Source organism: Osmerus eperlanus, chromosome 12 (genome assembly GCF_963692335.1).
Source record: "Osmerus eperlanus chromosome 12, fOsmEpe2.1, whole genome shotgun sequence".
NCBI classification, from domain to species: domain Eukaryota; kingdom Metazoa; phylum Chordata; class Actinopteri; order Osmeriformes; family Osmeridae; genus Osmerus; species Osmerus eperlanus.
Genome location: NC_085029.1, coordinates 7,961,730 through 7,984,291, shown reverse-complemented (window position 1 = coordinate 7,984,291; position 22,562 = coordinate 7,961,730). Strand labels below are relative to the sequence as shown.

At 45.1% G+C, this 22,562-nt stretch overlaps 1 protein-coding gene across 4 annotated transcripts; it reads left to right on the top strand.

Moving 5' to 3' along the window:
• Nucleotides 1–16,057: 16,057 nt before the first annotated feature.
• LOC134031774 (uncharacterized) lies at nt 16,058–21,585 on the top strand. 4 transcript variants are annotated; one of them, XR_009931948.1, is made up of 4 exons: nt 16,058–16,072; nt 16,741–16,828; nt 20,814–20,941; nt 21,202–21,585. XR_009931948.1 is itself a non-coding variant. In XM_062475488.1 (4 exons), exons 1-4 carry the CDS (start codon nt 19,527–19,529, stop codon nt 21,346–21,348), a joined length of 729 nt encoding a protein of 242 aa, XP_062331472.1. In that variant the 5' UTR covers nt 19,451–19,526; the 3' UTR covers nt 21,349–21,585. The 4 variants fall into 4 exon arrangements, 3 of the variants coding, with proteins under 3 accessions (XP_062331472.1, XP_062331473.1, XP_062331474.1); XM_062475488.1 differs by lacking the exons at nt 16,058–16,072; nt 16,741–16,828 and adding exons at nt 19,451–19,593; nt 20,147–20,530 and having other exon boundaries at nt 21,199–21,585; XM_062475489.1 differs by lacking the exons at nt 16,058–16,072; nt 16,741–16,828 and adding exons at nt 19,452–19,593; nt 20,147–20,530.
• The last annotated feature ends 977 nt before the right edge of the window (nt 21,586–22,562 follow it).

Below are 22,562 nucleotides of genomic sequence, written 5' to 3'. Positions count from 1 at the left end.
TGTTGAAGAGGCTCGTCTGCCGTCCGATCGGCCTCACGAGCGCAGACCCCGAAGGGGATGTGAGCGTGAGGTTGTAGTGATATGCGTGCAGTGGCCCGTGGGGTTTTTATGTAAAGGGCGGATGTCCAAGTTAGAGACATCTTGTTCGGCCTGGGTGCTCCAAACTGTGTGCCGTAAAATCAGTGTGCCTGGCTCTATGCTGTACCATATTTTATGAATTGTAATAATAAAGTGTTATTGTTGTACCCAGAGTTTTCCCTCTCCTATGTTCAGCTGTGTATTAGTAATAGCCTGTGCAGGGACTCTCTACACTCCATAGCGGAAGCAAGGTTTATTACACTGGTGGCAGCGGTGGGATCTTGTATCTCCCAATATTTAAAACCTTGGTAGAGCATAGTCTGTACAATAGAGAGAGGGGGAAATGCTTTGTTGATACAGATGCGAGTGACGCAGGCATTGGGGCAGTACTAGCCCAGGAAGAGGAGGGGCAGGAGCAGGTGATTGCTTATGCCAGTAGGGCTCTGACCAAACAAGAAAGGAAGTACGCTACTACCAAGAAGGAGTTGCTGAGCATGGTTACCTTCACTAAACATTTTAAACCGTACTTGTTGGGCAAGGAGTTTGTGCTGAGGACGGACCACAACTCTTAGCGGTGGTTGCATAATTTCCAGGGTATAGAGAGGCAGCTAGCTAGATGGTTGGAACAGTTAGCCAGCATCCAGTACAAGATAGTGCATTCCTGCCTGTTGTCTCGATGACAGATGGAAATGGGGGTGGTTCTCCAGTGGCCCAGGCCGTATGTGCAGTACAACACACACGTATCGTGGGGATTCCAGATCCCGATAAGGGAGACGAGTTGAGGCAGGCTCAGAGAGACTATAGGTACAACAAGTCATTGCTCTTAAGGGGGGCAAGCGGGAGTGTCCTCAGGCCCCTAGTGAGTTACATAAGTTTGCACCAGTGTGGGCGCAGTTCCAGGGAGCTAGGTTGGTGAGACTACCACCTGTTAACTCTGATGCTGCTAAACAGATCCAGGTTGTCCTCCAAATCTTTGGTGACAAAAGTCTTAGCACAGCTGCAAAATTCCCTAACTGCAGGCCATTTGTGGGTGCAGAAGTTGCAGGCCAAGGTTAAGGACCGCTTCTACTGGCCGGAGTGGTTTGGGGATGTCAAGCGTTGGTGCAGGGAGTGTGTAGACTGCGGTTCCCGGAAGACTACGGTATAGCCGTTGTGGGCCCCTCTACAGGCTACAGTAGCCTCCAGACATTACGAGCGGGTGGTGTTAGACATCTTGGGGCCTTTGTCGGAAACCTCAAATAGAAATAAATATGTTCTAGTGATTGGGAATTCTTTTTCAAAGTGGACAGAGTCTTTTCCACTCCCTAATTAGGAAGCCCAGACTGTAGTTATGGTAGAAAAGCTACAACTGTATTAGAGCTAGTTCACACAGACCTATGCGGTCCTATAGAACCGGCAGATAAAGATGGATACAGATATGCAATAGCATTTACTGATGATTACAGTGGGATGATTTTTCCATACTTTATTAAGGTCTGATAACGGGACAGAGTTTACCGGGCAGGAGTTCCAGTCTTTACTTAGGAGTAACTTGATAAGGCATGAGAAGAGTGCACCCTACTCACCTCATCAGAATGGAACTGCCGAAAGAGGTTGGAGAACCTTATTTGAGATGTCTCGATGCATGCTATTGGAGAGTAACCTCCCAAAGCAATTATGGACATATGCTGTACAGACAGCAGCTCAAACCCGCAACAGGTGCTACAGTAAGCGGCTAGAGCAGACACCTTACCGTGTTTTCACAGGAACACCCAGGGCCGGATTAACAATTTTCTGTGCCCTGGGCAACAAGGCTTAAGCTGGATTCTAGATGCAAAAAGGGGATCCTTGTAGGCTATGACAAATATAGTCCAGCATATAACATGTATTATCCAGAGACAGGAAAAGTCCTAAAACATAGGCTGGTGAAATTCATCACCAAAGGTAGCACAGATAGCCAGACTCAGACAGATTGTGACATGGGGAAAGTAAAGAATATATTGTGCTTATTAAAGTTATGCATTGTGCTTATTAAAGTTATGAACTTAGAAGTGTGCTCAGGCTTAAACATTGGGTCTCACACTGGGTGTGGGAAGCAGGCTGTTCTTTGTGTCTCTATCTCTTCATTTTCAGAAACAACCTTGAAACCGGGTGGAGACGGCACCCGAGCAGGTGGGACGCGTAGGCAAGAACAACTCCCTGATGCACGAGAGAACAAGCTCAACCCTTTTTTGATACTTGTGTTTCAATTGCACTGTATAAATATATGCTGGGGAGGGACAGATAGCCAGTTGGACTTTGTGAACCAGCCCAAACTCTGTTGCGGGTAGGGAAACTTAGACAACCCCAGAGCTCTGTACTTGTTGATTTCCAACTGCTGCATTAAAGCTGATATTATCGGACCTCTGCGACTCCAGACCACTCTTTCTAGAACACAGATTTGTGTCATTGAATACCATCATTACATATTGGAATAGACACATACAGTAGATAAATGAATCCTTCAAAAGACATTGAGAGTTATGGAGATACACCACCGAAGAGAGTAAACCAGGGACAGCCTAAGGAGAGTAAAGAGTCCAATGTTGAGGAGACTGCTGAGGCAGGTCTGAGCCAGACAGATAGTACTCAGAGAGAAGAGGGGGAAAAGAGATACCCTACGAGACAGAGAAAGGTCCCAGAATACTTAAAAGAGTACCAGTGTAAAGCTGAGTGTAATGACGAAAGTGAAAATGTAGATTATTTCTACAGAGTGGCTTATGATGTACCTAGAACACTTAAAGAGGCAATGGACTCAAAGAAGTCAAAAATGTGGGCTGACGCGATGAAAGAGGAGATGAATTCTTTGACAGAGAATGAGACTTTCACTTTGACCCCACTGCCAAGAGGCAAACAAGCAGTGGGAATATGCAGTGAAAGAGAGGGAGAGATCAAAATGACTCAAAAGAGGCACGTAGAGAAGATATTAGCGAAATTTGGTATGTCCGAATGCAAACCGAGATCCACCCCATGTGAGCAAAAGTTAAACTTTGACAGTGAGGGTGAAGTTATTGATTCAACAGGATATAGAGAGATAGTAGGTAGCTTGATATACATTAGGACATGTACCAGACCTGACCTGAGCTGGGTTGTCAGTAAACTATCTCAATATCTAGCAGAACCAAAACAACAGCATTGGGCCACAGCAAAACATGTACTGAGGTACTTAACCCTCGTGCTGCCTTCGGGTCACATGACCCAAAGGTTCATAACGAACCATCGTTGTGTTTACCCAATTTTACCCAATACAAAAACAAATAAAAATAATTTTCTTTTAACCTTCGCAATGTGGGGGGTCTGAGACAGCCCAACGGTTAAAAGAAAATGCTTCACTTTGTTTTTGTATGCGGTAAAGTTGTCGCAATACGACGGTGGGTCACAATGACTGATGGGTCAGAATGACCCGAAGATAACACAAGGGTTAAAGGGTACTATAGATCAAAAACTACACTACCAGAAATGTGAAGAAAGCCTACTACAGCTGGAGGGGTATAGTGATGCTGATTGGGCAGCCGATATGGATGATAGGAGGAGCACAAGTGGATACTGTTTCAGCTTAACTGAGAATGGTCCAGTTATATCGTGGAAGAGTAGGAAACAGCCAACGGTGGCATTATCCATCTGCGAAGCTGAGTATATGGCACTAGCAGCAACTACTCAAGAGAGTATGTACCTTGTACAACTACTTAGAGGAATTGATAGTAGTAACCAGCATGTACCAGTCAAGATATATGAGGACAACCAGGGGGCGATAGCTTTATCTAAGAAGTCTTTAGAACACTGCCAGTATGCCAAATGTTTTATTTTGGAGTTATGTATTTTTGGTTTTTATCTACCACTATAGAAAGCTATACACATGTCTTTGAGTGGGAGTGTTGAGCATATTTGATAATATAGCAAAGCCATGTTAAATAATAGTCTACGCAGTGACGTCAGATTGGAACGTGTGTACCTGCGTGCACTAGGATGCTGTTGAGAGCATGCACAAAATAAACGGTCAGTGTGAGTTCCTAGACCAAAGAGAGATGGTAGTCTGTACTCTTTTCTACTGTGAATATTAACTACTAGTAGGTACTAGCTAACCACATTGGAGACTGTAAAAACGATAGACTGCTGCAGAAATGTCTAACGCTATACAGCGAGCACGCACAATTTTTTCGCATTCATTTGTGCGCAAATACTGTGTAGTATTGTTTTTATGTTTTAGCCAAATTAAGATGATCGGTAGGCCTATCATTTAAAAACTTTATTTAGTTTTGTAATGTTTTCTTAGCCTACCTCAATTCTGACTTGTGTACCGAGTCCGACACCTGGACTTTGGTGTGCGTGCGACTAACAAAACTGTGTTTTATTCACAACTTCTCACATCATAAAACACTAATTTGGAACAATGCAGATATTACAGTTAAAAATAAATCCCTGTTTTACTCTAAAAAATACAAATACAATAGGCATGCATACCTCAGAATCCGTGTGGATGTGGTCCAGTCGCCTTTAGTTTGTAATTTCGGTTTGTAGGCTATACGTGCTGCGTCTACCATGGTTTCAAGACGGATTTTCTCGGCCAACTCAAAACCTTCCCAAACTACGTAAATTGGAATGACCAACACTCACTATCATCACCCCACATGCACATTTTTCGATAAGTTGACTGCTAGACAGACGCGCATATAGTTGCTTGAATGAGTGTCAGATATGTTGGCATAGGTGAGATATTAGGTAGGCTATCGTACCAGGGGTTTAAAATTATAGCATTTTGATGAAGATCACTGTACGCGAGATCATGACCAGGAGAGTGATAGCCTATAATTTATGTAGGTAGAGGGTATATAGCCGCTCAAAAAAGCATATACATATTTCTCTGTTCTGGTCAAATGTAACTCGTCTAAGTATTTCCTCAGTGTTTCCTCTATGTTGAGTATGCCGTGGCGACCCACCACGGTATCAGAAATAGGGCTGTACACAATTTTAGGCCGTCTATCAGCAGTGATTGTTAGAGTGCATGTCGGAGAATAGCACACGTCCTTGAGAACTGTAAGTCGTATAACTTATGTTGTCAGTTCATTTAAGCCTGTTATTGTATTAGTATAGTTCTTGCTAATTTAAATTAAGTTAACTGGTGATTTTCGTTGTTTGTATTTTTCCCCGGGCTATCTAAATTGCACGTCTGTTAATTCGATAGCGATTGCTGCCCTTGCTCACGTTTGTAGGCTATTTTAAGTGCATTATTATGCTGAAGTAGTTTTAATTAATAAATAGTGGGTTTATTGTTATTATTTGCTACAGAATGCCTAGCCTATCAAGATCAAATGAAGCAGACAGTGTACATGCTTTCGAGTACCTTAATCGATAGGCTACTACAATCCTACGTTGTTACGTCAATTATTAATTGGCAGCATTTATGCCATTTAGAACATACTTTATGAGTGGAAGGTCTCTTTAAGTAGGCTAGCCTTATTGCTTTAGGGGAAATGGGACAAAAATATGTGCAATATTACATTAGCTATTAGACTATTATCCCAGCTAGAAATTGTACGTTCCAAGAACGTTCCCGTTGGTGTAAAGTTGCCTTATAACCTTCCCAGAACGTCCCATATTGGTCTCAATGTGGAGTTCTTTAAAGGGTAGGAGGACGTTATTTCGGGGCCTTTCAGGACGTTCTGGGAACGTTTAGGGAACCATTATAGGACCTTTCCTCTGTATCAATGCTAACCTTTGCAGAACATTTTAGTGACATATCAAACCTTCAGGAGACCAACCTATAATGTGTTTTCGGTCCTTATCCCGTTACCTAAACTACTATTGGAACAATATTGCTTAATCTTTATAGAAAATGAACACGTATAGGCTACATCAACTTTGATAGAAATATAAGGAGACCACCATGGGCTATTAGCAGTACTGCTATTGGCAGTTAAAATAAAGAAACTAAACAAAGCTACACGGCTACGGAGTCTTCCGCAGACACAATAATTGGCGAACGAGGATGTCTGTTTTCGCCCTGCAGCCACCGTCACCTTTCTTACCTGTTCCCGGTGACCCGGCTGTTCCTTGGGACCGATGGCTGTCGTTGTTCGAGGATTATTTGTTGGCCTTGGGGGACGCGGACTTCGCAGAGCCAGGAGCCAGGAGGGACAACGAATCTTCACCACGCTTTTCAGCACCCACAGCCTTCGGAGTACTATAAATTCAATCAATACGTCCGACTCCGTCCGTCCGTCTGTCCGTAACGGAGTCGAATTATACTTCTCCGACTCCGTAGCCGTGTAGCTTTGTTTAGTTTCTTTATTTTAACTGCCGCACATCACCGTTTACGACACCTGCTGTACTCTGATGCTAAATACTCTGAAGGCTGTGGGTGCTGAAAACAATTCACCGCCAGAAGAGTAGGTGGCGCAACGTTTTTTTGTAAGTCGTCATCGAGTGTTTATTTACCTAGGTTATCGAGAAGTCGGAGCAAATGTACAAATTAGCCATTTCATCAATAAAATACGCACATTTTCAGCAACTACACTGCCCATTTCTCGTCACATTTTAATTCAGATGCTGATTTACATGTACTGTTTAGCTGAAATATGAATTGTAAAAACTTACAGCAATGGCGGTCAAAGGATTCTGTTCGTCCTGTTTATCACGGCAACCCCGCCCCCGCCCCTGACGCAAGCGGTTCTTAATACGGACCAATCACAGCCAAGGGGTATCCGTAAAATGACGGACGGACAGACGGATGGTCAGGAAAATCAGGAGGTTCACGTAGAGCTCTCCGAGGGGCTCGGAGAGGGCACGGAGAGGGAATTCCTCGTCGGAGAGGGCGTTCCCTGTGTCCGTCTCCGTAAAAACGGAGAAGTATAAATCGGCCTTTACTCTGCCGGACGGAGCGTATGCTACAGCCACGGCCGCCCTGAAAGCCCACTTCAGCTCTGGCAGGAGCCGTCGGATGCATCGTTTTGAGTTTCGTCAGACGACCCAGACGCCAGGTGAGGCTGTCGCTCATTTTGTGTCAGCGCTGCGTGGGTTAGCCACACTCTGTGATTTTGTGGCTCTGGAGGACGGACTTATAGTTGACCAGCTAATAGAGAAAACGTCTTGTAACCAGTTGAGGGAGAGACTGCTGCTGGAGCCAGACTCCATGTCACTAGCGGATGCCTTGGTGATCGGAAAACATTTGGAATCGGCTCTGTTAGAGGCACGCAAGTTCGGCCGCGCTGTGCACGATTCCATGACGTCATCACCACCGTCAGTTCAGAACATGACCCTAGAGACTGCTGAGGCTGCTGACGGGGTGAGTGACAGTTTGGCTGTACAGAGAGTGGACAGGGGGCTCAGGGAGAGGGCTCAAGAGCTGTACCAACTGTGGCTCCTCTAAACATGCAACAAGAGACCAGTCATGCCCTGCTCAGGGGAAACGCTGTCGCCACTGCAATAGGTTGCACCATTTTGCGTGCTGCTGTCGCTCCCCTCCTGCCCACTCTGACACTGCTGCTGTCCCCATCAACTCAATACAGGGCTCGCAGCCGTCGTTCAGGCTCTGCACATGTCGTGTGGGTATGGCTCACATCCCGCTCCTTGTGGATACAGGGGCAAAAGTGTCAATCCTGAACAAAAACGCATATGACCGTTTTTTCAGTCATGTGCCGCTGGAAGCAATAGCTCAACCCGTCAGATGGGAGAATGGCCATTCTCCCATCTCCACTCTGGGTGTGGCCCGCCTCCCTGTCAGATATGATCTACAGTGTGCCCCGGACGCTGAGTTTTGCATCACCCGGAGGGGAGCCAACATTATGGGCCTTGACTTGTTCCTTGCCCTTGGTTTTGCAGTGACTGATGCTAGGGGCCTGCAGGTCCTGCAGGTCGCTGCTCCCGGGCCTGACCATTACCCACAACTGTTTAAAGGGCTGGGTCGCATGTCAGGATTTGTGCACCAGCCTACTGTTGACCTGTCAGTCTGCCCCGTTATCCAGCCCCTACGACGCATTTCCCTGGCCCTCCGTGACGCGGTGGAGACTGAGCTGCATCGCCTGGTGGAGGACGACGTCATAGAAACAATCGACGCTTCACCATGGGTGTCGAACCTGGTGATAGCCAAGAAGAAATGGGGTGGACTGCGCCTCTGTGTTGACTTGACGGATGTAAACAAAGCCATCATCCCTGATAAGTACCCCCTGCCTACAGCCGAGGAGCTCATGAGCCATTTCCATGGTTCCACCGTCTTCAGTAAGATGGACCTACGACATGGCTACCTGCAGGTTCCCCTAGCACCCGCCAGCATGGACCTCACAGCTTTTGTCACACGTGGGTGTTTTCAGATATAAACGCATGGTGTTTGGACTTTCATCGGCTCCAAGCTGTTTTCAGAAGATTATGTCACTCATACTAGCGGGTATCCAGGGCGTCTCTATCTACCTAGACAACGTGGTGGTGCATGTACCCTCCCCTGCATTGCACGATGCTCACATGGAACAGGTCTTTCAGCATTTTGAACAGCATGGGGTCACTTTGAATGCAGAAAAGTGCATGTTTGGGGTTGAGGAGGTTGTCTTCCTGGGATTCAGGCTCTCCAAGGAAGGTATTGCCCCAATTATGTCTCACACTGAGGCAATCCTGTCCCTGCTGGACCCGCAGACACCATCCCAGTTGTCCTCTTTCCTGGGGATGGCTGCCTATTATCTCAGGTTCATGCCGCACTACTCTGACTCAACGGAACCTCTGCGCCGGCTGCTCAGGAAGGATGCTACGTGGGACTGGACACCAGCCTGCCGCGACGCTGTGCTTATCATAAAACAGCGGCTTACATCCCCGCCCACACTGACCCACTTCAGCCTGACTGCGCCCACCATGGTCACCTGCGATGCCTCCTGGGTGGCGCTGGGTGCGGTGCTCTCCCAGATTCATAAGGGGGTGTAACGCCCAGTGGCTTTCGCCTTACGGGCACTTACTCCAGCGGAGCAGAAGTACTCGGTGGGGGAGAGGGAGGCCCTGGCCTGCCTGTGGGCATGTGAACGCTGGCATGTCTACCTGTACGGGCGGGCCTTCACCATCCGCACAGACCACCAGGCGCTGACGGCACTGCTGGCGACTAAAGGCTCGGGGCACAGACCCATGAGACTGCTGAGGAGGGCGGACTGGCTGAACCAGTACAACTTCAGTCTGGAGTTTATGCCTGGGCGTGCAAATACGGTGGCCGACCTCCTGTCAAGAGCTGTCTCGGTGACCAAGGAGACAGGTGGGTCGAGATCAGATATGGAGGGTGACGATGACTGGGTCCACATCCTGCACGGGCCCCTCAGTACAGTGGTCACCCTGGCTGAGCTGCAGTAAGCCTCAGCTGATGATGACACTCTCACAACTCTCCGTACCACCTGCTTCCCTACTACCGCTTCCGGGACGAGCTCTCCTGCTGGGGGGCAGTGTGCCTCGCTCGTGGCCATCGAGCTGTTGTTCCTGAGACCCTAAGGGCCGGAGTTCTTTACATGGCACACAAGGGGCACTTGGGTGTGGTCAAGGTGAAGCAACGCTTCCAGGATACAGTGTGGTGGCCCCACATAGACTCTGATGTAGAGGAGATGGTACGCAACTGCGTGTGCTGCCTCCTGAGCGGGAATACGGGGCAGCCTGCCACGGCAGCACTCACCCCGACTCCTTGGCCGTCTGCACCTTGGGAGCATCTCCAGGTTGACCTCTGTGGGGAGCTCCATGGAGCTCACGCTCACGCACGCTACCTGCTGGTTGTACACGACCTTCATTCAAAATGGCCAGAGGTCTTCCAACTGAGCTCCATCACCACACACACTGTCATCAGCCGCTGTTTGGGCGCTGGGGGCTTCCCAGTGTTGTTACTACAGATAATGGGGCCCAATTCACATCGGCTGAGTTCACAGAGTTTCTGACATTGCGGTCCATCAAGCACATCAGGATGGCAGTGTATCACCCGGAGAGTAATTGAGGGGTGGAAAGATTGAATAAAACTCTCAAGAATGGACTCCGAGCCTGTCTGGAGGAAGGGAAAACCTTCAATGATGCACTAAACCAAACCCTCCTGACCATCCGGGCATCCAGGCACTCTGCTACTGGGGTAACACCTGCGCTGCTCATGATTGGACGTGAACTAAAGCAACCACTGGACTGCTTGAGAGCGAAGCCGGCCCCTCTACACGAGAGGCCAGGGCTCCAGAAAGCCAAAGCACAGGTTGCAGATTCACAGGCTAGGATGAAAGGGAGGTTCGATGCCACACACAGAGTCCGGACCCCCTCACTTTCGGCAGGGGACTGGGTTAGGATCAAACACCTCCACCGCCAGAATAAGCTGCAGTCATACTGGTCAGAGCCTCTCCGGGTGACTAAGCAGCTGGGACCGGCCACCTTCAGGTTGGAGAATGGGACTTGTTGGCATTCGAACCGCCTGCACAGAGTCACAGCTCCCGCAACACCTGCATCATCTTCATCCTCCGCAGCAGCTCTGGGTTGGCAGCCCCGGCCAGGAGCGAACCGGGTGGGAGGTCACCCGCCAGCTCTCTGAGGGTGCCACCTGCCTGGCATGGGGACTCTGTGACACAGTGATAGTGACACTGAGGAGGGTGTGCTAAATGTTATGTTTCTGCTTTCAGGAAAGGAGGGGGGAAATGTTATGTCCGTAAAACACCATAGGGTGCCCGGTTGGGCCGGGTGATGTTACGATGTGTTAGTTACTGTTCCTTTAAGAGTTTCAGCATCAGAGTACAGCAGGTGTCGTAAACGGTGATGTGCGGCAGTTCAAATAAAGAAACTAAACGAAGCTACAGGGCGTGGTTACTGAGTCTTCGCAGACACAATACCTACGTCACACAACGTCAAGCAGGCTCAACTGTGCATGTCGGTGGCAAAAGACTAACTTCTCCTGGGTATTATACACTTGGAGGGTCGATCAGGTAATTATATATCTCTGGAGACTGGATTGCAGGGCTTGACATTAACTTCTTGAGCCACTTGTCATTTGGACAAGTAGATAGTAGATAATACAAGGTTAAGTACCGGACCAAGTTATTTGTAGTTTATTGTAAGTACAGTGGAAAAACCCTAATGATGTTATAGGGGAAAACCCAACTTCGCTCCGCAGAGTGGACATTCGACATCCATGTACCCAAGGCAGACCTGGACATACTCGCAGGTCCCCTTCACCACATACATACAACTTTAGCCAAGCTTTTAGAATTGTAATATAGGAAATAAAAAGAAATTAAATTCAAAATGTAACTGTCAAAGATTCAAAAATCAGATACAGGTGTCAACATTGAAAACTGGATATTTTAAAGTTTACAAATCACATACAGGTGTCAACATTGAAAACTGGATATTTTAGAGTTTACATAGAATCCCTCCCTTCACACCCTTTAACCCTTGTGTTATCTTCGGGTCATTCTGACCCATCAGTCATTGTGACCCACCGTCGTATTGCGACAGATTTACCGCATACAAAGACAAAGTGAAGCCTTTTCTTTTAACCGTTGGGCTGTCTCAGACCCCCCACATTGCGAAGGTTAAAAGAAAATTATTTTAATTTGTTTTTGTATTGGGTAAAATTGGGTAAACACAACGATGGTTCGTTATGAACCTTTGGGTCATGTGACCCGAAGGCAGCACGAGGGTTAAAGGGTGTGACAACAAACACAAATTTAAAATATCCATAGCAATGATTAGAAGACACCACCCTTCACTTCAGCCAAGCTGTCACCATTAATCATTATAATAAAAATATAAAGTAAAATAAGAAAAATATAAAGTAAAATAAGAAAAATATAAAGTAAAATAAGAAAAATAGAAAGTTTTGGTTAATAAAAATAGAAAATAAGAAATAGAAAAAAAAGGAAGTTTTTAGTTAAGAAATATAGAAAATAAGAAAAAAGGAGAAGGTGGCCCTAACGACTGTTGTCGCACCAGTTATGCCCATCACCTGCAGCCACAAAAACGTTCAATCTCACCACACTCTGCTCCCAAATAAAACTGTGTCTGCTGTTCCTCTGTTAACCCTTGTGTTATCTTCGGGTCATTCTGACCCATCAGCCGTGTGACCCACCATCGTATTGCGACAAATTTACCTCATACAAAAACAAAGTGAAGCATTTTCTTTTAACCGTTGGGCTGTCTCAGACCCCCCACATTGCAAAGGTTAAAAGAAAATTATTTTTATTAGTTTTTGTATTGGGTAAAACTGGGTAAACACAATGATGGTTCGTTATGAACCTTTGGGTCATGTGACCCGAAGGCAGCACAAGGGTTAAAACATTGGTCAGTCTCCCTACACACCTCCATGTCAGGTTCTTAACCCTTGTGTTATCTTCGGGTCATTCTGACCCATCAGTCATTGTGACCCACCTTCGTATTGCGACAGATTTACCGCATACAAAGACAAAGTGAAGCATTTTCTTTTAACAGCTAGGCTGTCTCAGACCCCCCACATTGCAAAGGTTAAAAGAAAATTATTTTAATTTGTTTTTGTATTGGGTAAAATTGGGTAAACACAACGATGGTTCGTTATGAACCTTTGGGTCATGTGACCCGAAGGCAGCACGAGGGTTAATGCAGGGTATGCAGCAGCAACTGCATACGATCATGATACCGTCGCTGCCAATGCCCCCACCACTGAGACAATAACAGATGTCCATTTACCGAACCATGATTGCAACATTTTGGTGAAGTAGTTGTCCACTCCACTGTTCTCAGCCAGCTCCTTACTTAATTATGTTAGCCCCTTCAATGCCCTAGCTACAGAGCCGTCTGGTGCGGTGTTATTAGGGATAAACTTGCAGCAAAAGTTCCTACACACTCCACCTTTCTCGGCCAACAACATGTCCAATGCCATACGATTCTGCAGTGTCATGCTGCTGGTTCTGTCTAGCTGTTCGGCCAACCCCCCAATAGCATCCCTGGTATAGTTCACAAACCGTTGCTGATTAACTCTGTGCTGTTCTGCAGTGTACATCATCCAATCTACCCATACATTTCTGTCTGTATATCCTGTCTCAGCTACAATGGTGTCTTTGAGTGTTATCTGAGTTCTGAGCTTTGGTGCTGTCTGCAAATGTGTATTCCCAGACAATACTCCCCCACATCACCTTCATATGGATCGTTTAGAGTGACAAGTAATGGGTTACATGATTTAGGTTTGCAGTCTTTGGCGATAGCCTTTCCAGTTGGCTATTTCTGATTAGGCGGCTGCATATATGAAAAAACACCTAACCCTAAAAAAAGACTAACAAAAGGTTTCTCAGCTGTTTTTTTGTAGTATTAGGTGTCCTTGATAACATACTAACAGTTTACCAAAGTTTGACCACTAGAAAGGTGTAATTTTCAAGATGGTGTCCAATATGGGCTGGAAGCCCTTAAAATATCCTAACTCCTTCATTATTTGACCTAGCCAAGTAATCTTGGTGTCTAACCCCATGTTTTCTGGGTCTATGAATCCATTGGACTTGTCTAAATTGCATTGACATGATTACATACTTATGGAATACATGATTTTGTGAGATTACTGTAAGGTTTTATCTTTGTTTGGGGTGAACCAGAGATGTAAACGATTTAGCCTGTCATGTAACTCCTACTCAGTACGTGTTTTTGGACACATACCCTTTTTTTTGCTAAAACATAGACTTGACATTCAATGTAAAAGTTAATTCTGAATTAGCCCGAACAGAGGCCTGTGTGTGAACCCTCTAAAATGTTCACTCATTTTAATTTGAATAAGGTAATACATGCATCCTACATGTTTTTGAGTATATACTGTAGGTGACAATATACTAAACCCAACAAAACCAGCAATTCAGAAGATGGTGGAAGAGAATACTGACATTTGATATTGCTTGCCTCATTGAAATGTTGTTGGCAGCCCAGTGTATACCATTTTGCTCAAACAAAATCCATCCTTGACTACGTAAACCCCCCCCCCCCACCCCTCCTCCCTGGGAACAGTCATTTTCCCACAGTCTTGCAACAGGAAGGGCTCCACCATCAAAGTTGCCCAAGACCAAATCATTGAACCTGCTTTACTGGGGAGTCAGGTGGCTGAGCGGTTAGGGAATCGGGCTAGTAATATCAGACAAGAAATGTAATAATTGTTTCATCAGGAGCTGTTTCACTGAAAAATGATTCCCTGGAAGACTAAACAAAAATGACATCCTACGCAAATTTGACAAAAGTTCGGTAAATAAACTGAGAACTATGTATCTAAAACTCCCCATACCACCTAAAATGAAAGAAACACATCTCAAAATTATGAACAACATATATATCCCTCCAAAGAATTACGTAGGCTTCGTTTTGATATTAATGATAACATATGCTCATTCTGTGAATGTGACGTGGAGTCCATAGACCATATATTTTTCTCATGCAGGTGTAACGTAGCCTGGTCCTAACGAGACCCTCGTACATTTCCTTTGTACAGAGGGTCTGGGATCGCTCCATTGACAAGCGTTAACTTCCTTGAAGGCGGGTACTCTGTTGAAGTTTAAAACTATTGTATCTGCCATAACCAATCGCTAGCGTTCGCCTTAGCCAACTCCTTCACCACTAGCTACTGTAACGGAGCTAGCTGCCGTAACTGGAAAATCAAACTTTTCCCGAACCCCGTGGGGAGGAGGGCCACAACATCATGGCCACCAACAAAACTTAGCAAAGATTGTTCTAACTTTTGGATATTCGGCAGCGTTGCCACAACGGACCGAATAGCTTTGCTCGCATCTTTCTCCGTCGCCATTACTGAACTACAACTCAAACTAGCGCACAACATCAATGTCATCATTCTCAGCCACTCCCTCTGTTTGCTGATTGGCCCTACAAAAAAAAACCCACTGAGAAAACCGACTTAGGTGCAGAATTCCCAGACCTAGTACAGAAGCAAAATCAAAATTGAGCGGAAGTACGTAGGAGGGCAGAGCCAGGCTAGGTGTAACGGGTGTAAACCTGTGAAACTCACTCCTAAGGTATGTAACAACGAACAACGAATCAACAAATATCTAGCTTGTCTTTCGCATAGTTGGTAGTGGTTTGCAAGTCAGAGGTCATGCTTTCAAGCCCAGCGAGTGGCGAACGACACCTTGTTGTGACGGAGCATGGCTACGTCTCTTACATACCGTCACACAGGGTAGTAAAAAAATGTTGGCTCGACATCCACACATGTATAAAACAAAATGTTTCACTATTCCCAACTTCTATCTCAAGAGACAATGTTACATTTGGTATGATTCTGCAAAACACAAATTATGATTTATGTTGCAATGTCATACTATGTATGGCACAGTTTTTTTTATCCTTTTTTCTTAAATGAATTTAAATTATACCTAAAGTCCTTAAAATTGGTAAACGGAAGAAAAGCACAAGAATTGTATGATATACACTTTCCCACAATGTCAACGAACCATAATTGAACTGAACTTCCCCTTATATGTCATATTATTTAACTGATTTTATATTTACATTTAGTCATTTAGCAGACGCTCTTATCCAGAGCGACTTACAGTAAGTACAGGGACATTCCCCCTGAGGCAAGTAGGGTGAAGTGACTTGCCCAAGGACACAACGTCAGTTGGCACAGCCGGGATTCGAACTGGCAACCTTCAGATTACTAGCCCTATTCCCTCACCGCTCAGCCATCTGACTCCCATATATATATTATATATTATATATGTATATATAATTTATTTATGTTGTTGTTTTGTTTTTTCCTTTTCACTTCCCTTGTAATCCAATCTGTATTATAAAATGTGTATTTTTGATTACGATGTTATTATGCCATTTGGCAAATGTTCTGTACCTTCATGTACAAAAAGAGTATCGATGTTGCAATATACATTTTCAACAATAACAAAAAATACACCAAAAAAAAACGGAAGAAACTTGTCTGTACAGGAAGTAGTTGTTCTATGTCTCAAAAGTAGCATTGAGCATCTTCCCAAGCAAGCCAAGAAGTAGGAGCAGGTTATCTAACTGAGTGAAGGCGTCATCTGTAAGTGTCTGTGATATGTAATCTCATATAGCCTATTTATAAGATATAGACTATGCTGTAATATAATGTAGGCTGTTGAACTAGGTTGTAGTAAAGTGCATACTATGTCTGGTTGTCTGTGGCTCGATTATCCCGAGAACCGGGCAGTGTAGTAAGTTGACATTCGGCAGGTGTATTGCACAGGACTTAAGTATGGATGCAGTGTCGCGTTTGAAGTTGTTTGGATGAGCGTTCTACGAGAAATAAGTGAACGCATTCTCCGCCATGTTGAGACACACTAAAAGCAATAAAGCCATGGATAACTCAAATTTTCGTATCCTTCCGCGCGGCAGGATACGTTCCGCGAGCCAGCCAGTCCAATGAAATGTTGTTTGAATGTATTTAGTTTACGAGAAATAATCAGAAAACGTGTACGCTGCCATGTCGAGCTGAATGAAGAGCTAGTTAGGTAACAATCACATTTCTGTTCAAAGTACGTTAAGTAGCGAGTTATCTATATAATCAGCCTATAATTTAGGCATAGCCTACTGTTCAAAATATGGTTGGCCTACATTTTAAACGCGTTTGCTCCCATGTTGAGATGCACTACGCGATTAAGTATGCTAGCTATCATACTACTGTACAGTACCCTACATGTACATTAAAATACAAAAAAAAACACACTATAGGCTACATCTGCTTTCCAGCTGAACGATGTGAGGCCGATGGGCAGCGGATGAGGCAGACCAAGTCACTCGGAGCCACCCGGGGCCAAAGGTAAATGCTCGTGCTTCTATCCTTTGAGTCATGGTTTCCACAAATAACAAACGTTTACTTTTCAGTAATGCATGATAGGCTTCAGAGGAGTTTGTTGTAGAAAATGGTCTAGAGACAAAAGAGTAGGCACCTGTACGTGCATTGACTATCGCCTCATGCAGGAGAGTAGAAGGTTTGTTACACTAACATGCCTAAAGATAGCCGTGCGAGGCGCGAGAAGAGGCGCGAGGCAACCCGCCGTACACGAGCAGCAGAGACGGACGAAGCACGAGAAGCACGCCAAGCTCAGGACCGGGAAAGCCACAGCCGTGCGCGAGCCGAGGAGACCCCAGAGCAGCGGGTGGACCGTCAGGCAAAGAACGCCGTGCGCCGTCGGGACGCAAGGGCAAAAGAAACACCGGAGATGCAAGCGGAGCGACAAGTAAAGGATGCCGTGCGCATGCGGGAAGTTAGGGCAAAGGAAACACCGGAGATGCAAGCGGAGCGTCGGGAAAGGGACACTATGCGCCGTCAGTCAAGGGAAGCAGTGCGCCGTCAGGAAATGACAGCCAAGCAATCACCAGAGATGCGGGTGGAACAAATGGGCACTTCACTAGTTTATACAATTTAGGCTAATAGACATTTACTGTGTACATTCAGACGTTAAGTTTACTTAAAATGAATGTTTGTTGCAGTGAGCTACCTAACACAATTGAATTGCTTCTTTACTTTTTTGTTGCTTTTCTACAGTTTCACTATTGTTTTATGAATGCATCTGCAAATGCATCTTATTAAAGGGCGGCACAACTAAGATCGCTTTTTGGCAGGCGATGTCTGACTGTGTGGGAATGAATCATGACAACTACAAGCAGACGACCAGTAAAATTGTCTAGTTTACAGTTAGTCATTTAGCAGACGCTCTTATCCAGAGCGACTTACGGTAAATCTAACGTTAGTTACCTCCTAACGCTTTGGCGGATTAAGGTGTCAGGTGGCTGAGCGGTTAGGGATACGGGCTAGTAATCAGAAGGTTGCCAGTTCGATTCCCGGCCGTGCAAAATGACGTTGTGTCCTTGGGCAAGGCACTTCACCCTACTTGCCTCGGGGGAATGTCCCTGTACTTACTGTAATTCGCTCTGGATAAGAGCGTCTGCTAAATGTAAATGTAAGGTGCCTGCTCTGCCCAGACCTAAAGGTTTATTTGTGCCTAGATATGGACTTCCAGAATTAGGAGCGCGCGAGCAAATTGTTTCGTATTACTTGGGCGCAAAATACAGTTTTTTTTAACCCTCGTGCTGCCTTCGGGTCACATGACCCAAAGGTTCATAACGAACCATCGTTGTGTTTACCCGATTTTACCCAATACAAAAACAAATTAAAATAATTTTCTTTTAACCCTCGTGCTGCCTTCGGGTCACATGACCCAAAGGTTCATAACGAACCATCGTTGTGTTTACCCAATTTTACCCAAAACAAAAACAAATTAAAATAATTTTCTTTTAACCATCGCAATGTGGGGGGTCTGAGACAGCCTAGCTGTTAAAAGAAAATGCTTCACTTTGTCTTTGTATGCGGTAAATTTGTCGCAATACGACGGTGGGTCACAATGACTGATGGGTCAGAATGACCCGAAGATAACACAAGGGTTAACCTTTGCAATGTGGGGGGTCTGAGACAGCCCAACGGTTAAAAGAATATGCTTCACTTTGTCTTTGTATGCGGTAAATCTGTCGCAATACGAAGGTGGGTCACAATGACTGATGGGTCAGAATGACCCGAAGATAACACAAGGGTTAATCAATGCCCCCCCCAGCCAACTCAAGCAAGCAGTCACTTGAGAAGGTTGTTACCTTTGCGGCACCAAAGAGTTACCAGGCAATTATTACATATAAATGTATTACTTTTAATATAGGCCTACACCTCGAAAAAAAAAGAGTCCGGACCTCGGTGTCCTCAATGGTCGATACGGCCCTGCATGGTTGCCACATAATGGACACATCACGTTTCACCTTATGTTTCTGAGGTCTTTCCGCTTCTAGCAGGTGAAAATCTCACACCCTGTGAACATGCATATATGTTTTTGTTTACTATATCTGTATAAGGTTGCAAAGGAGCAGAGGAAGCCAGTTGTATATGGGCCAGTAGGCCTACATTAAATATTGTTGTCTGCGGACGCAATAGGCCTACCAATGTTTATCATTATTCAGACTCTACATTTTGGGGGGCCTCAAGGGGGTCCAAGCTTGTTGTCACAGGAGCACTGAGTGCCGTTTGACGTAGAACTGACAATACATCAGTACTGTGAATGTAACAGGGGTAATTGCGCTGCTCGTCAGTCACATATACCCGGCCTTTACTCACACCTGGCTTCTAACTCGGCACCTCCGTCTTGCCTGCCAACGCGACCCGTGACACTTCCAAAAAGCCATGGACTGTACTTTTTGAGGAGTGAGTTTTACCAATTTATATTGTGAACTGAGCTACATGAACCTTCTCTTCATTTGTGAATAAACTTGGAATGATGCATCATGTAAGTCTTGAGCATTATTGAACTACAGGCTGCCTTGAAACCATGCACTGATGTGGCACATACAGCAGAAACACAGACACTTCCTGTTTCTGAGGAAGTTAATATGTTCTCAAACCCGAGAAGACAGACATCCTTGTTCTGGCAGTCGAGAGGGTGCAAGCTCACGGAGGCTCATCTGCAGTCCAGGTTATGGAGGCCCTGCTGTGGAGAGGTGTGTTGGTAGTTCTCTGCACACCTGCTGTTCTCACCTGCCCAGGTGAGTGAGGGAGAGGGGGGATGTGTTGGGACTGTGTAACATTTGTCTGTTTGCTTGCAGAGTTAAGAACGGATGGCTGAGTGCTTTGGTGATTTCTCTGTGATGGGAGAACAAAGGTTTGGGGAAACAAAACAAGTTTCCTTCAGAAAAAAACTTTCTATAAATGCTCTGGCAAATGACTTTTAGTCACCTAATCGGAAACATCAAAATTGAGCTCACATGACTTTTTTCTGTGCTTTTTGCCATTCTCTGGCCGAGCATTGTTCTTGATCACCATGTCTCATCTACTTTTGATTTAATTGGTCAGACTTTTATTCAAATTAGACATTTTTAGGTGAAAATATTGCTGCCATCTGACAGATCTGACAGTTTAATAACGTTTATCAGACACTTTTATTCAACGTGACGATCAAATACATAAATGAATACACAACCAAGTTGCACAAATAATCAAGGATCGGAAGCAAGGACCTTCGAAATGCAATTTCTGTGGTTAGTGCCTAGTAGGTCTATTTTATTCAGACAGTGCAACAGTGTAGTCTTTAATATCCAGGTGGGCCTGAGTGTCCAGTCGTCCAGAGTCCCGGAGCCCTCTCTTTCAATGGGCCCAACTCCTCGGCAGAGATTCTGTGTTCCACCTCTAGGCCCAATCCCATGGGGCTCTACCTGCGCGGACGTTTCCGTGGCAACAGATTGGTGGCATACCTGGACATGAACGACGAAGCGGTAATACGAACGACCGTCGAGGCAGAGTTCAGGGGTCGTCTGGTGGTGGTCGAACAACCTGCAGTCAAGCGTTGCTGTACGGTGGCCTTGCGTCTGTCTTGGCTGCGCGTGGAGGACACGGACAGCTACAGCTGCACCTGGATGTACTTAGACAGCAACACGTCCTCGCCGCTGGAGTTCCGGAGTAAAGGCTCCGTAATTATTGTCAGAGGTGAGAAAATACAAATGGCATCAAACATTTGACTGAAAGAAAGCTATGGCAGAATGGTACCGAAGCAATTACTACTGCGATGCATCCTGTACTGGAAAACACAGATCAATAGATACAGGCTGTAACAAGGGTGAGTGATGAGGGTGTATTGAATTACAAAGTAAAAAGCTGGTCCTCTCTCTTTCCCTCTCCCACCTTTCTCTTCTCCCTGTTGTTCTTTACCTCTCTGCCTCTCATTCTCCATCGTATTCTTTCTCCCTCTTCTCTCCCTCTCGTTTCGTAGAAAGGGATCCTAACAAGTCCTGTTTGGATGGCTTCGTCATGGACCTCATCTTGATCGTACTAAGTTTATTAGCCTTCGTCATTGCATTTTTCGTCTTCATTGGAGCTCTGGTGTGGAAATGCACAAGGGTCAGTAGTTCATATTTCTTGGTAGACTCATAAAGGGTGGCTCATACAATAACACCAAGAATAACTTGGTGTCTATGTTCAGGGGTGTGGTTCTCAAATGGTTTCAATTTGAAAACAAAATCGTTGCAGTTTCATTTCGGCTGTTTCAGGCAGCCCTACATTTCAGTTAACATTACATCTTTCTAGACAGAGCAGATGGTTTGGGGGTTTTCCTGATACTCCGGTGTGGTTCTTTGAACAATTTTCCCGTTTTCCAGCAGAAAAGGAGGCAGTTCATGCCTGGCAGAGCCACCAGACAAAACAGGCCCAGACACCCTCATCAGCACCACCAGAGGTGTCCACAGCGCAGTCTCCAGCAGCTCACAGACAGCCCTCCACAACCTCAGTACTTCACGAGATTACTGTGATTTGACTTAGGAAATACTGCAATCATACCTGAACTGAATTGAGTTAATCACATTTCTACCTTCATTAGGTGCATTATACAGTATCAGTCTTTCCATGAGAACCTGCAAAGTTTGTCATTTCATATGGCTTTTTATTCTTCTGCTTTTTTTTTTTCTTTTTTAATTACAATGTGGTGCACCAGTGTATTGAGCTGTATGTAAAACTAGGGTGAAAATAAACTACTGTGCTAAAAATGATGTGTTGCTTCCTGTATTTTGGTTGCTACCCCACATTTAGTGTTTATTTACGCAGAAATAAAGACACCACATCCTGTTTGACGTCAAGCCTATATCTCACACACCACTAGAAAATACAAAGCTGCGTGGGGAAATGTAGTTGTTTCGAACAAATCTACTAAATTCTCTGTCCTCCAAGTCCGAACTCCAAATCACACACACATTCACACACCCATATATATATATATATATAGGTAATAGGCCTTGTGTTTGAAAAATTAAGGATGTAACCTTTATACTGCATAAAAGAACACTGGAAATATTTCCTATAGCTAATAATGTGTTATGTATACTGCTCTGGCATGCTAGATGGATGAAAAACTCAGTCTTCCTCCCAGTTTCATCCGCAACCCATGAGAAATAAACAATGTTCATTCCTTGAATTCCTTTACCCGTAGGAAGAACCCAAACATTTCAGCCCACGACCCCCGCATGATCCATGGAGGTGGTTAAAGTATACAAACTTCAAATCATCTATCCCCCCCCGTCGCTGACTCGTGACCCCCCAGGGGGTCACAACCTCTACTTTGGGAACCACTGAGCTAGACAGCTGCTATGCATTGGAGGAGAATTCTCACCAATGTTGCATAAAGAATCATGCATGAAGACTAGTTTTTCAGACAACTTTGTACCGCGATCAAACTAGGACAGCTCTAACATCAAAAAGGAAAGCTATTCTCCTTCCCTGTGTATTTTGTGAAGAACTGCCATGAGACAATAAACTGACATCCCACCAGTTTTGTGGGCCAACTCAATACAGCACATTATAGAGGTGTGTATAGCTCAGTACCATATATAACATTATAGAGGTGTGTATAGCTCAGTACCATATATAACATTATAGAGGTGTGTATGGCCCAGTACCATATATAACATTATAGAGGTGTGTATGGCTCAGTACCATATATAACATTATAGAGGTGTGTATGGCTCAGTAC

What these genes read in the sequence shown, in the direction of transcription:
- LOC134031774 (XM_062475488.1), top strand. Translation starts at nt 19,527, where the DNA reads ATGGAGGCCCTGCTGTGGAGAGGTGTGTTGGTAGTTCTCTGCACACCT. An exon ending in TGCTGTTCTCACCTGCCCAG is followed by an intron (nt 19,594 to 20,146) that starts GTGAGTGAGGGA and finishes TTTAATATCCAG; the next exon opens with GTGGGCCTGAGTGTCCAGTC. An exon ending in CTCCGTAATTATTGTCAGAG is followed by an intron (nt 20,531 to 20,813) that starts GTGAGAAAATAC and finishes CTCGTTTCGTAG; the next exon opens with AAAGGGATCCTAACAAGTCC.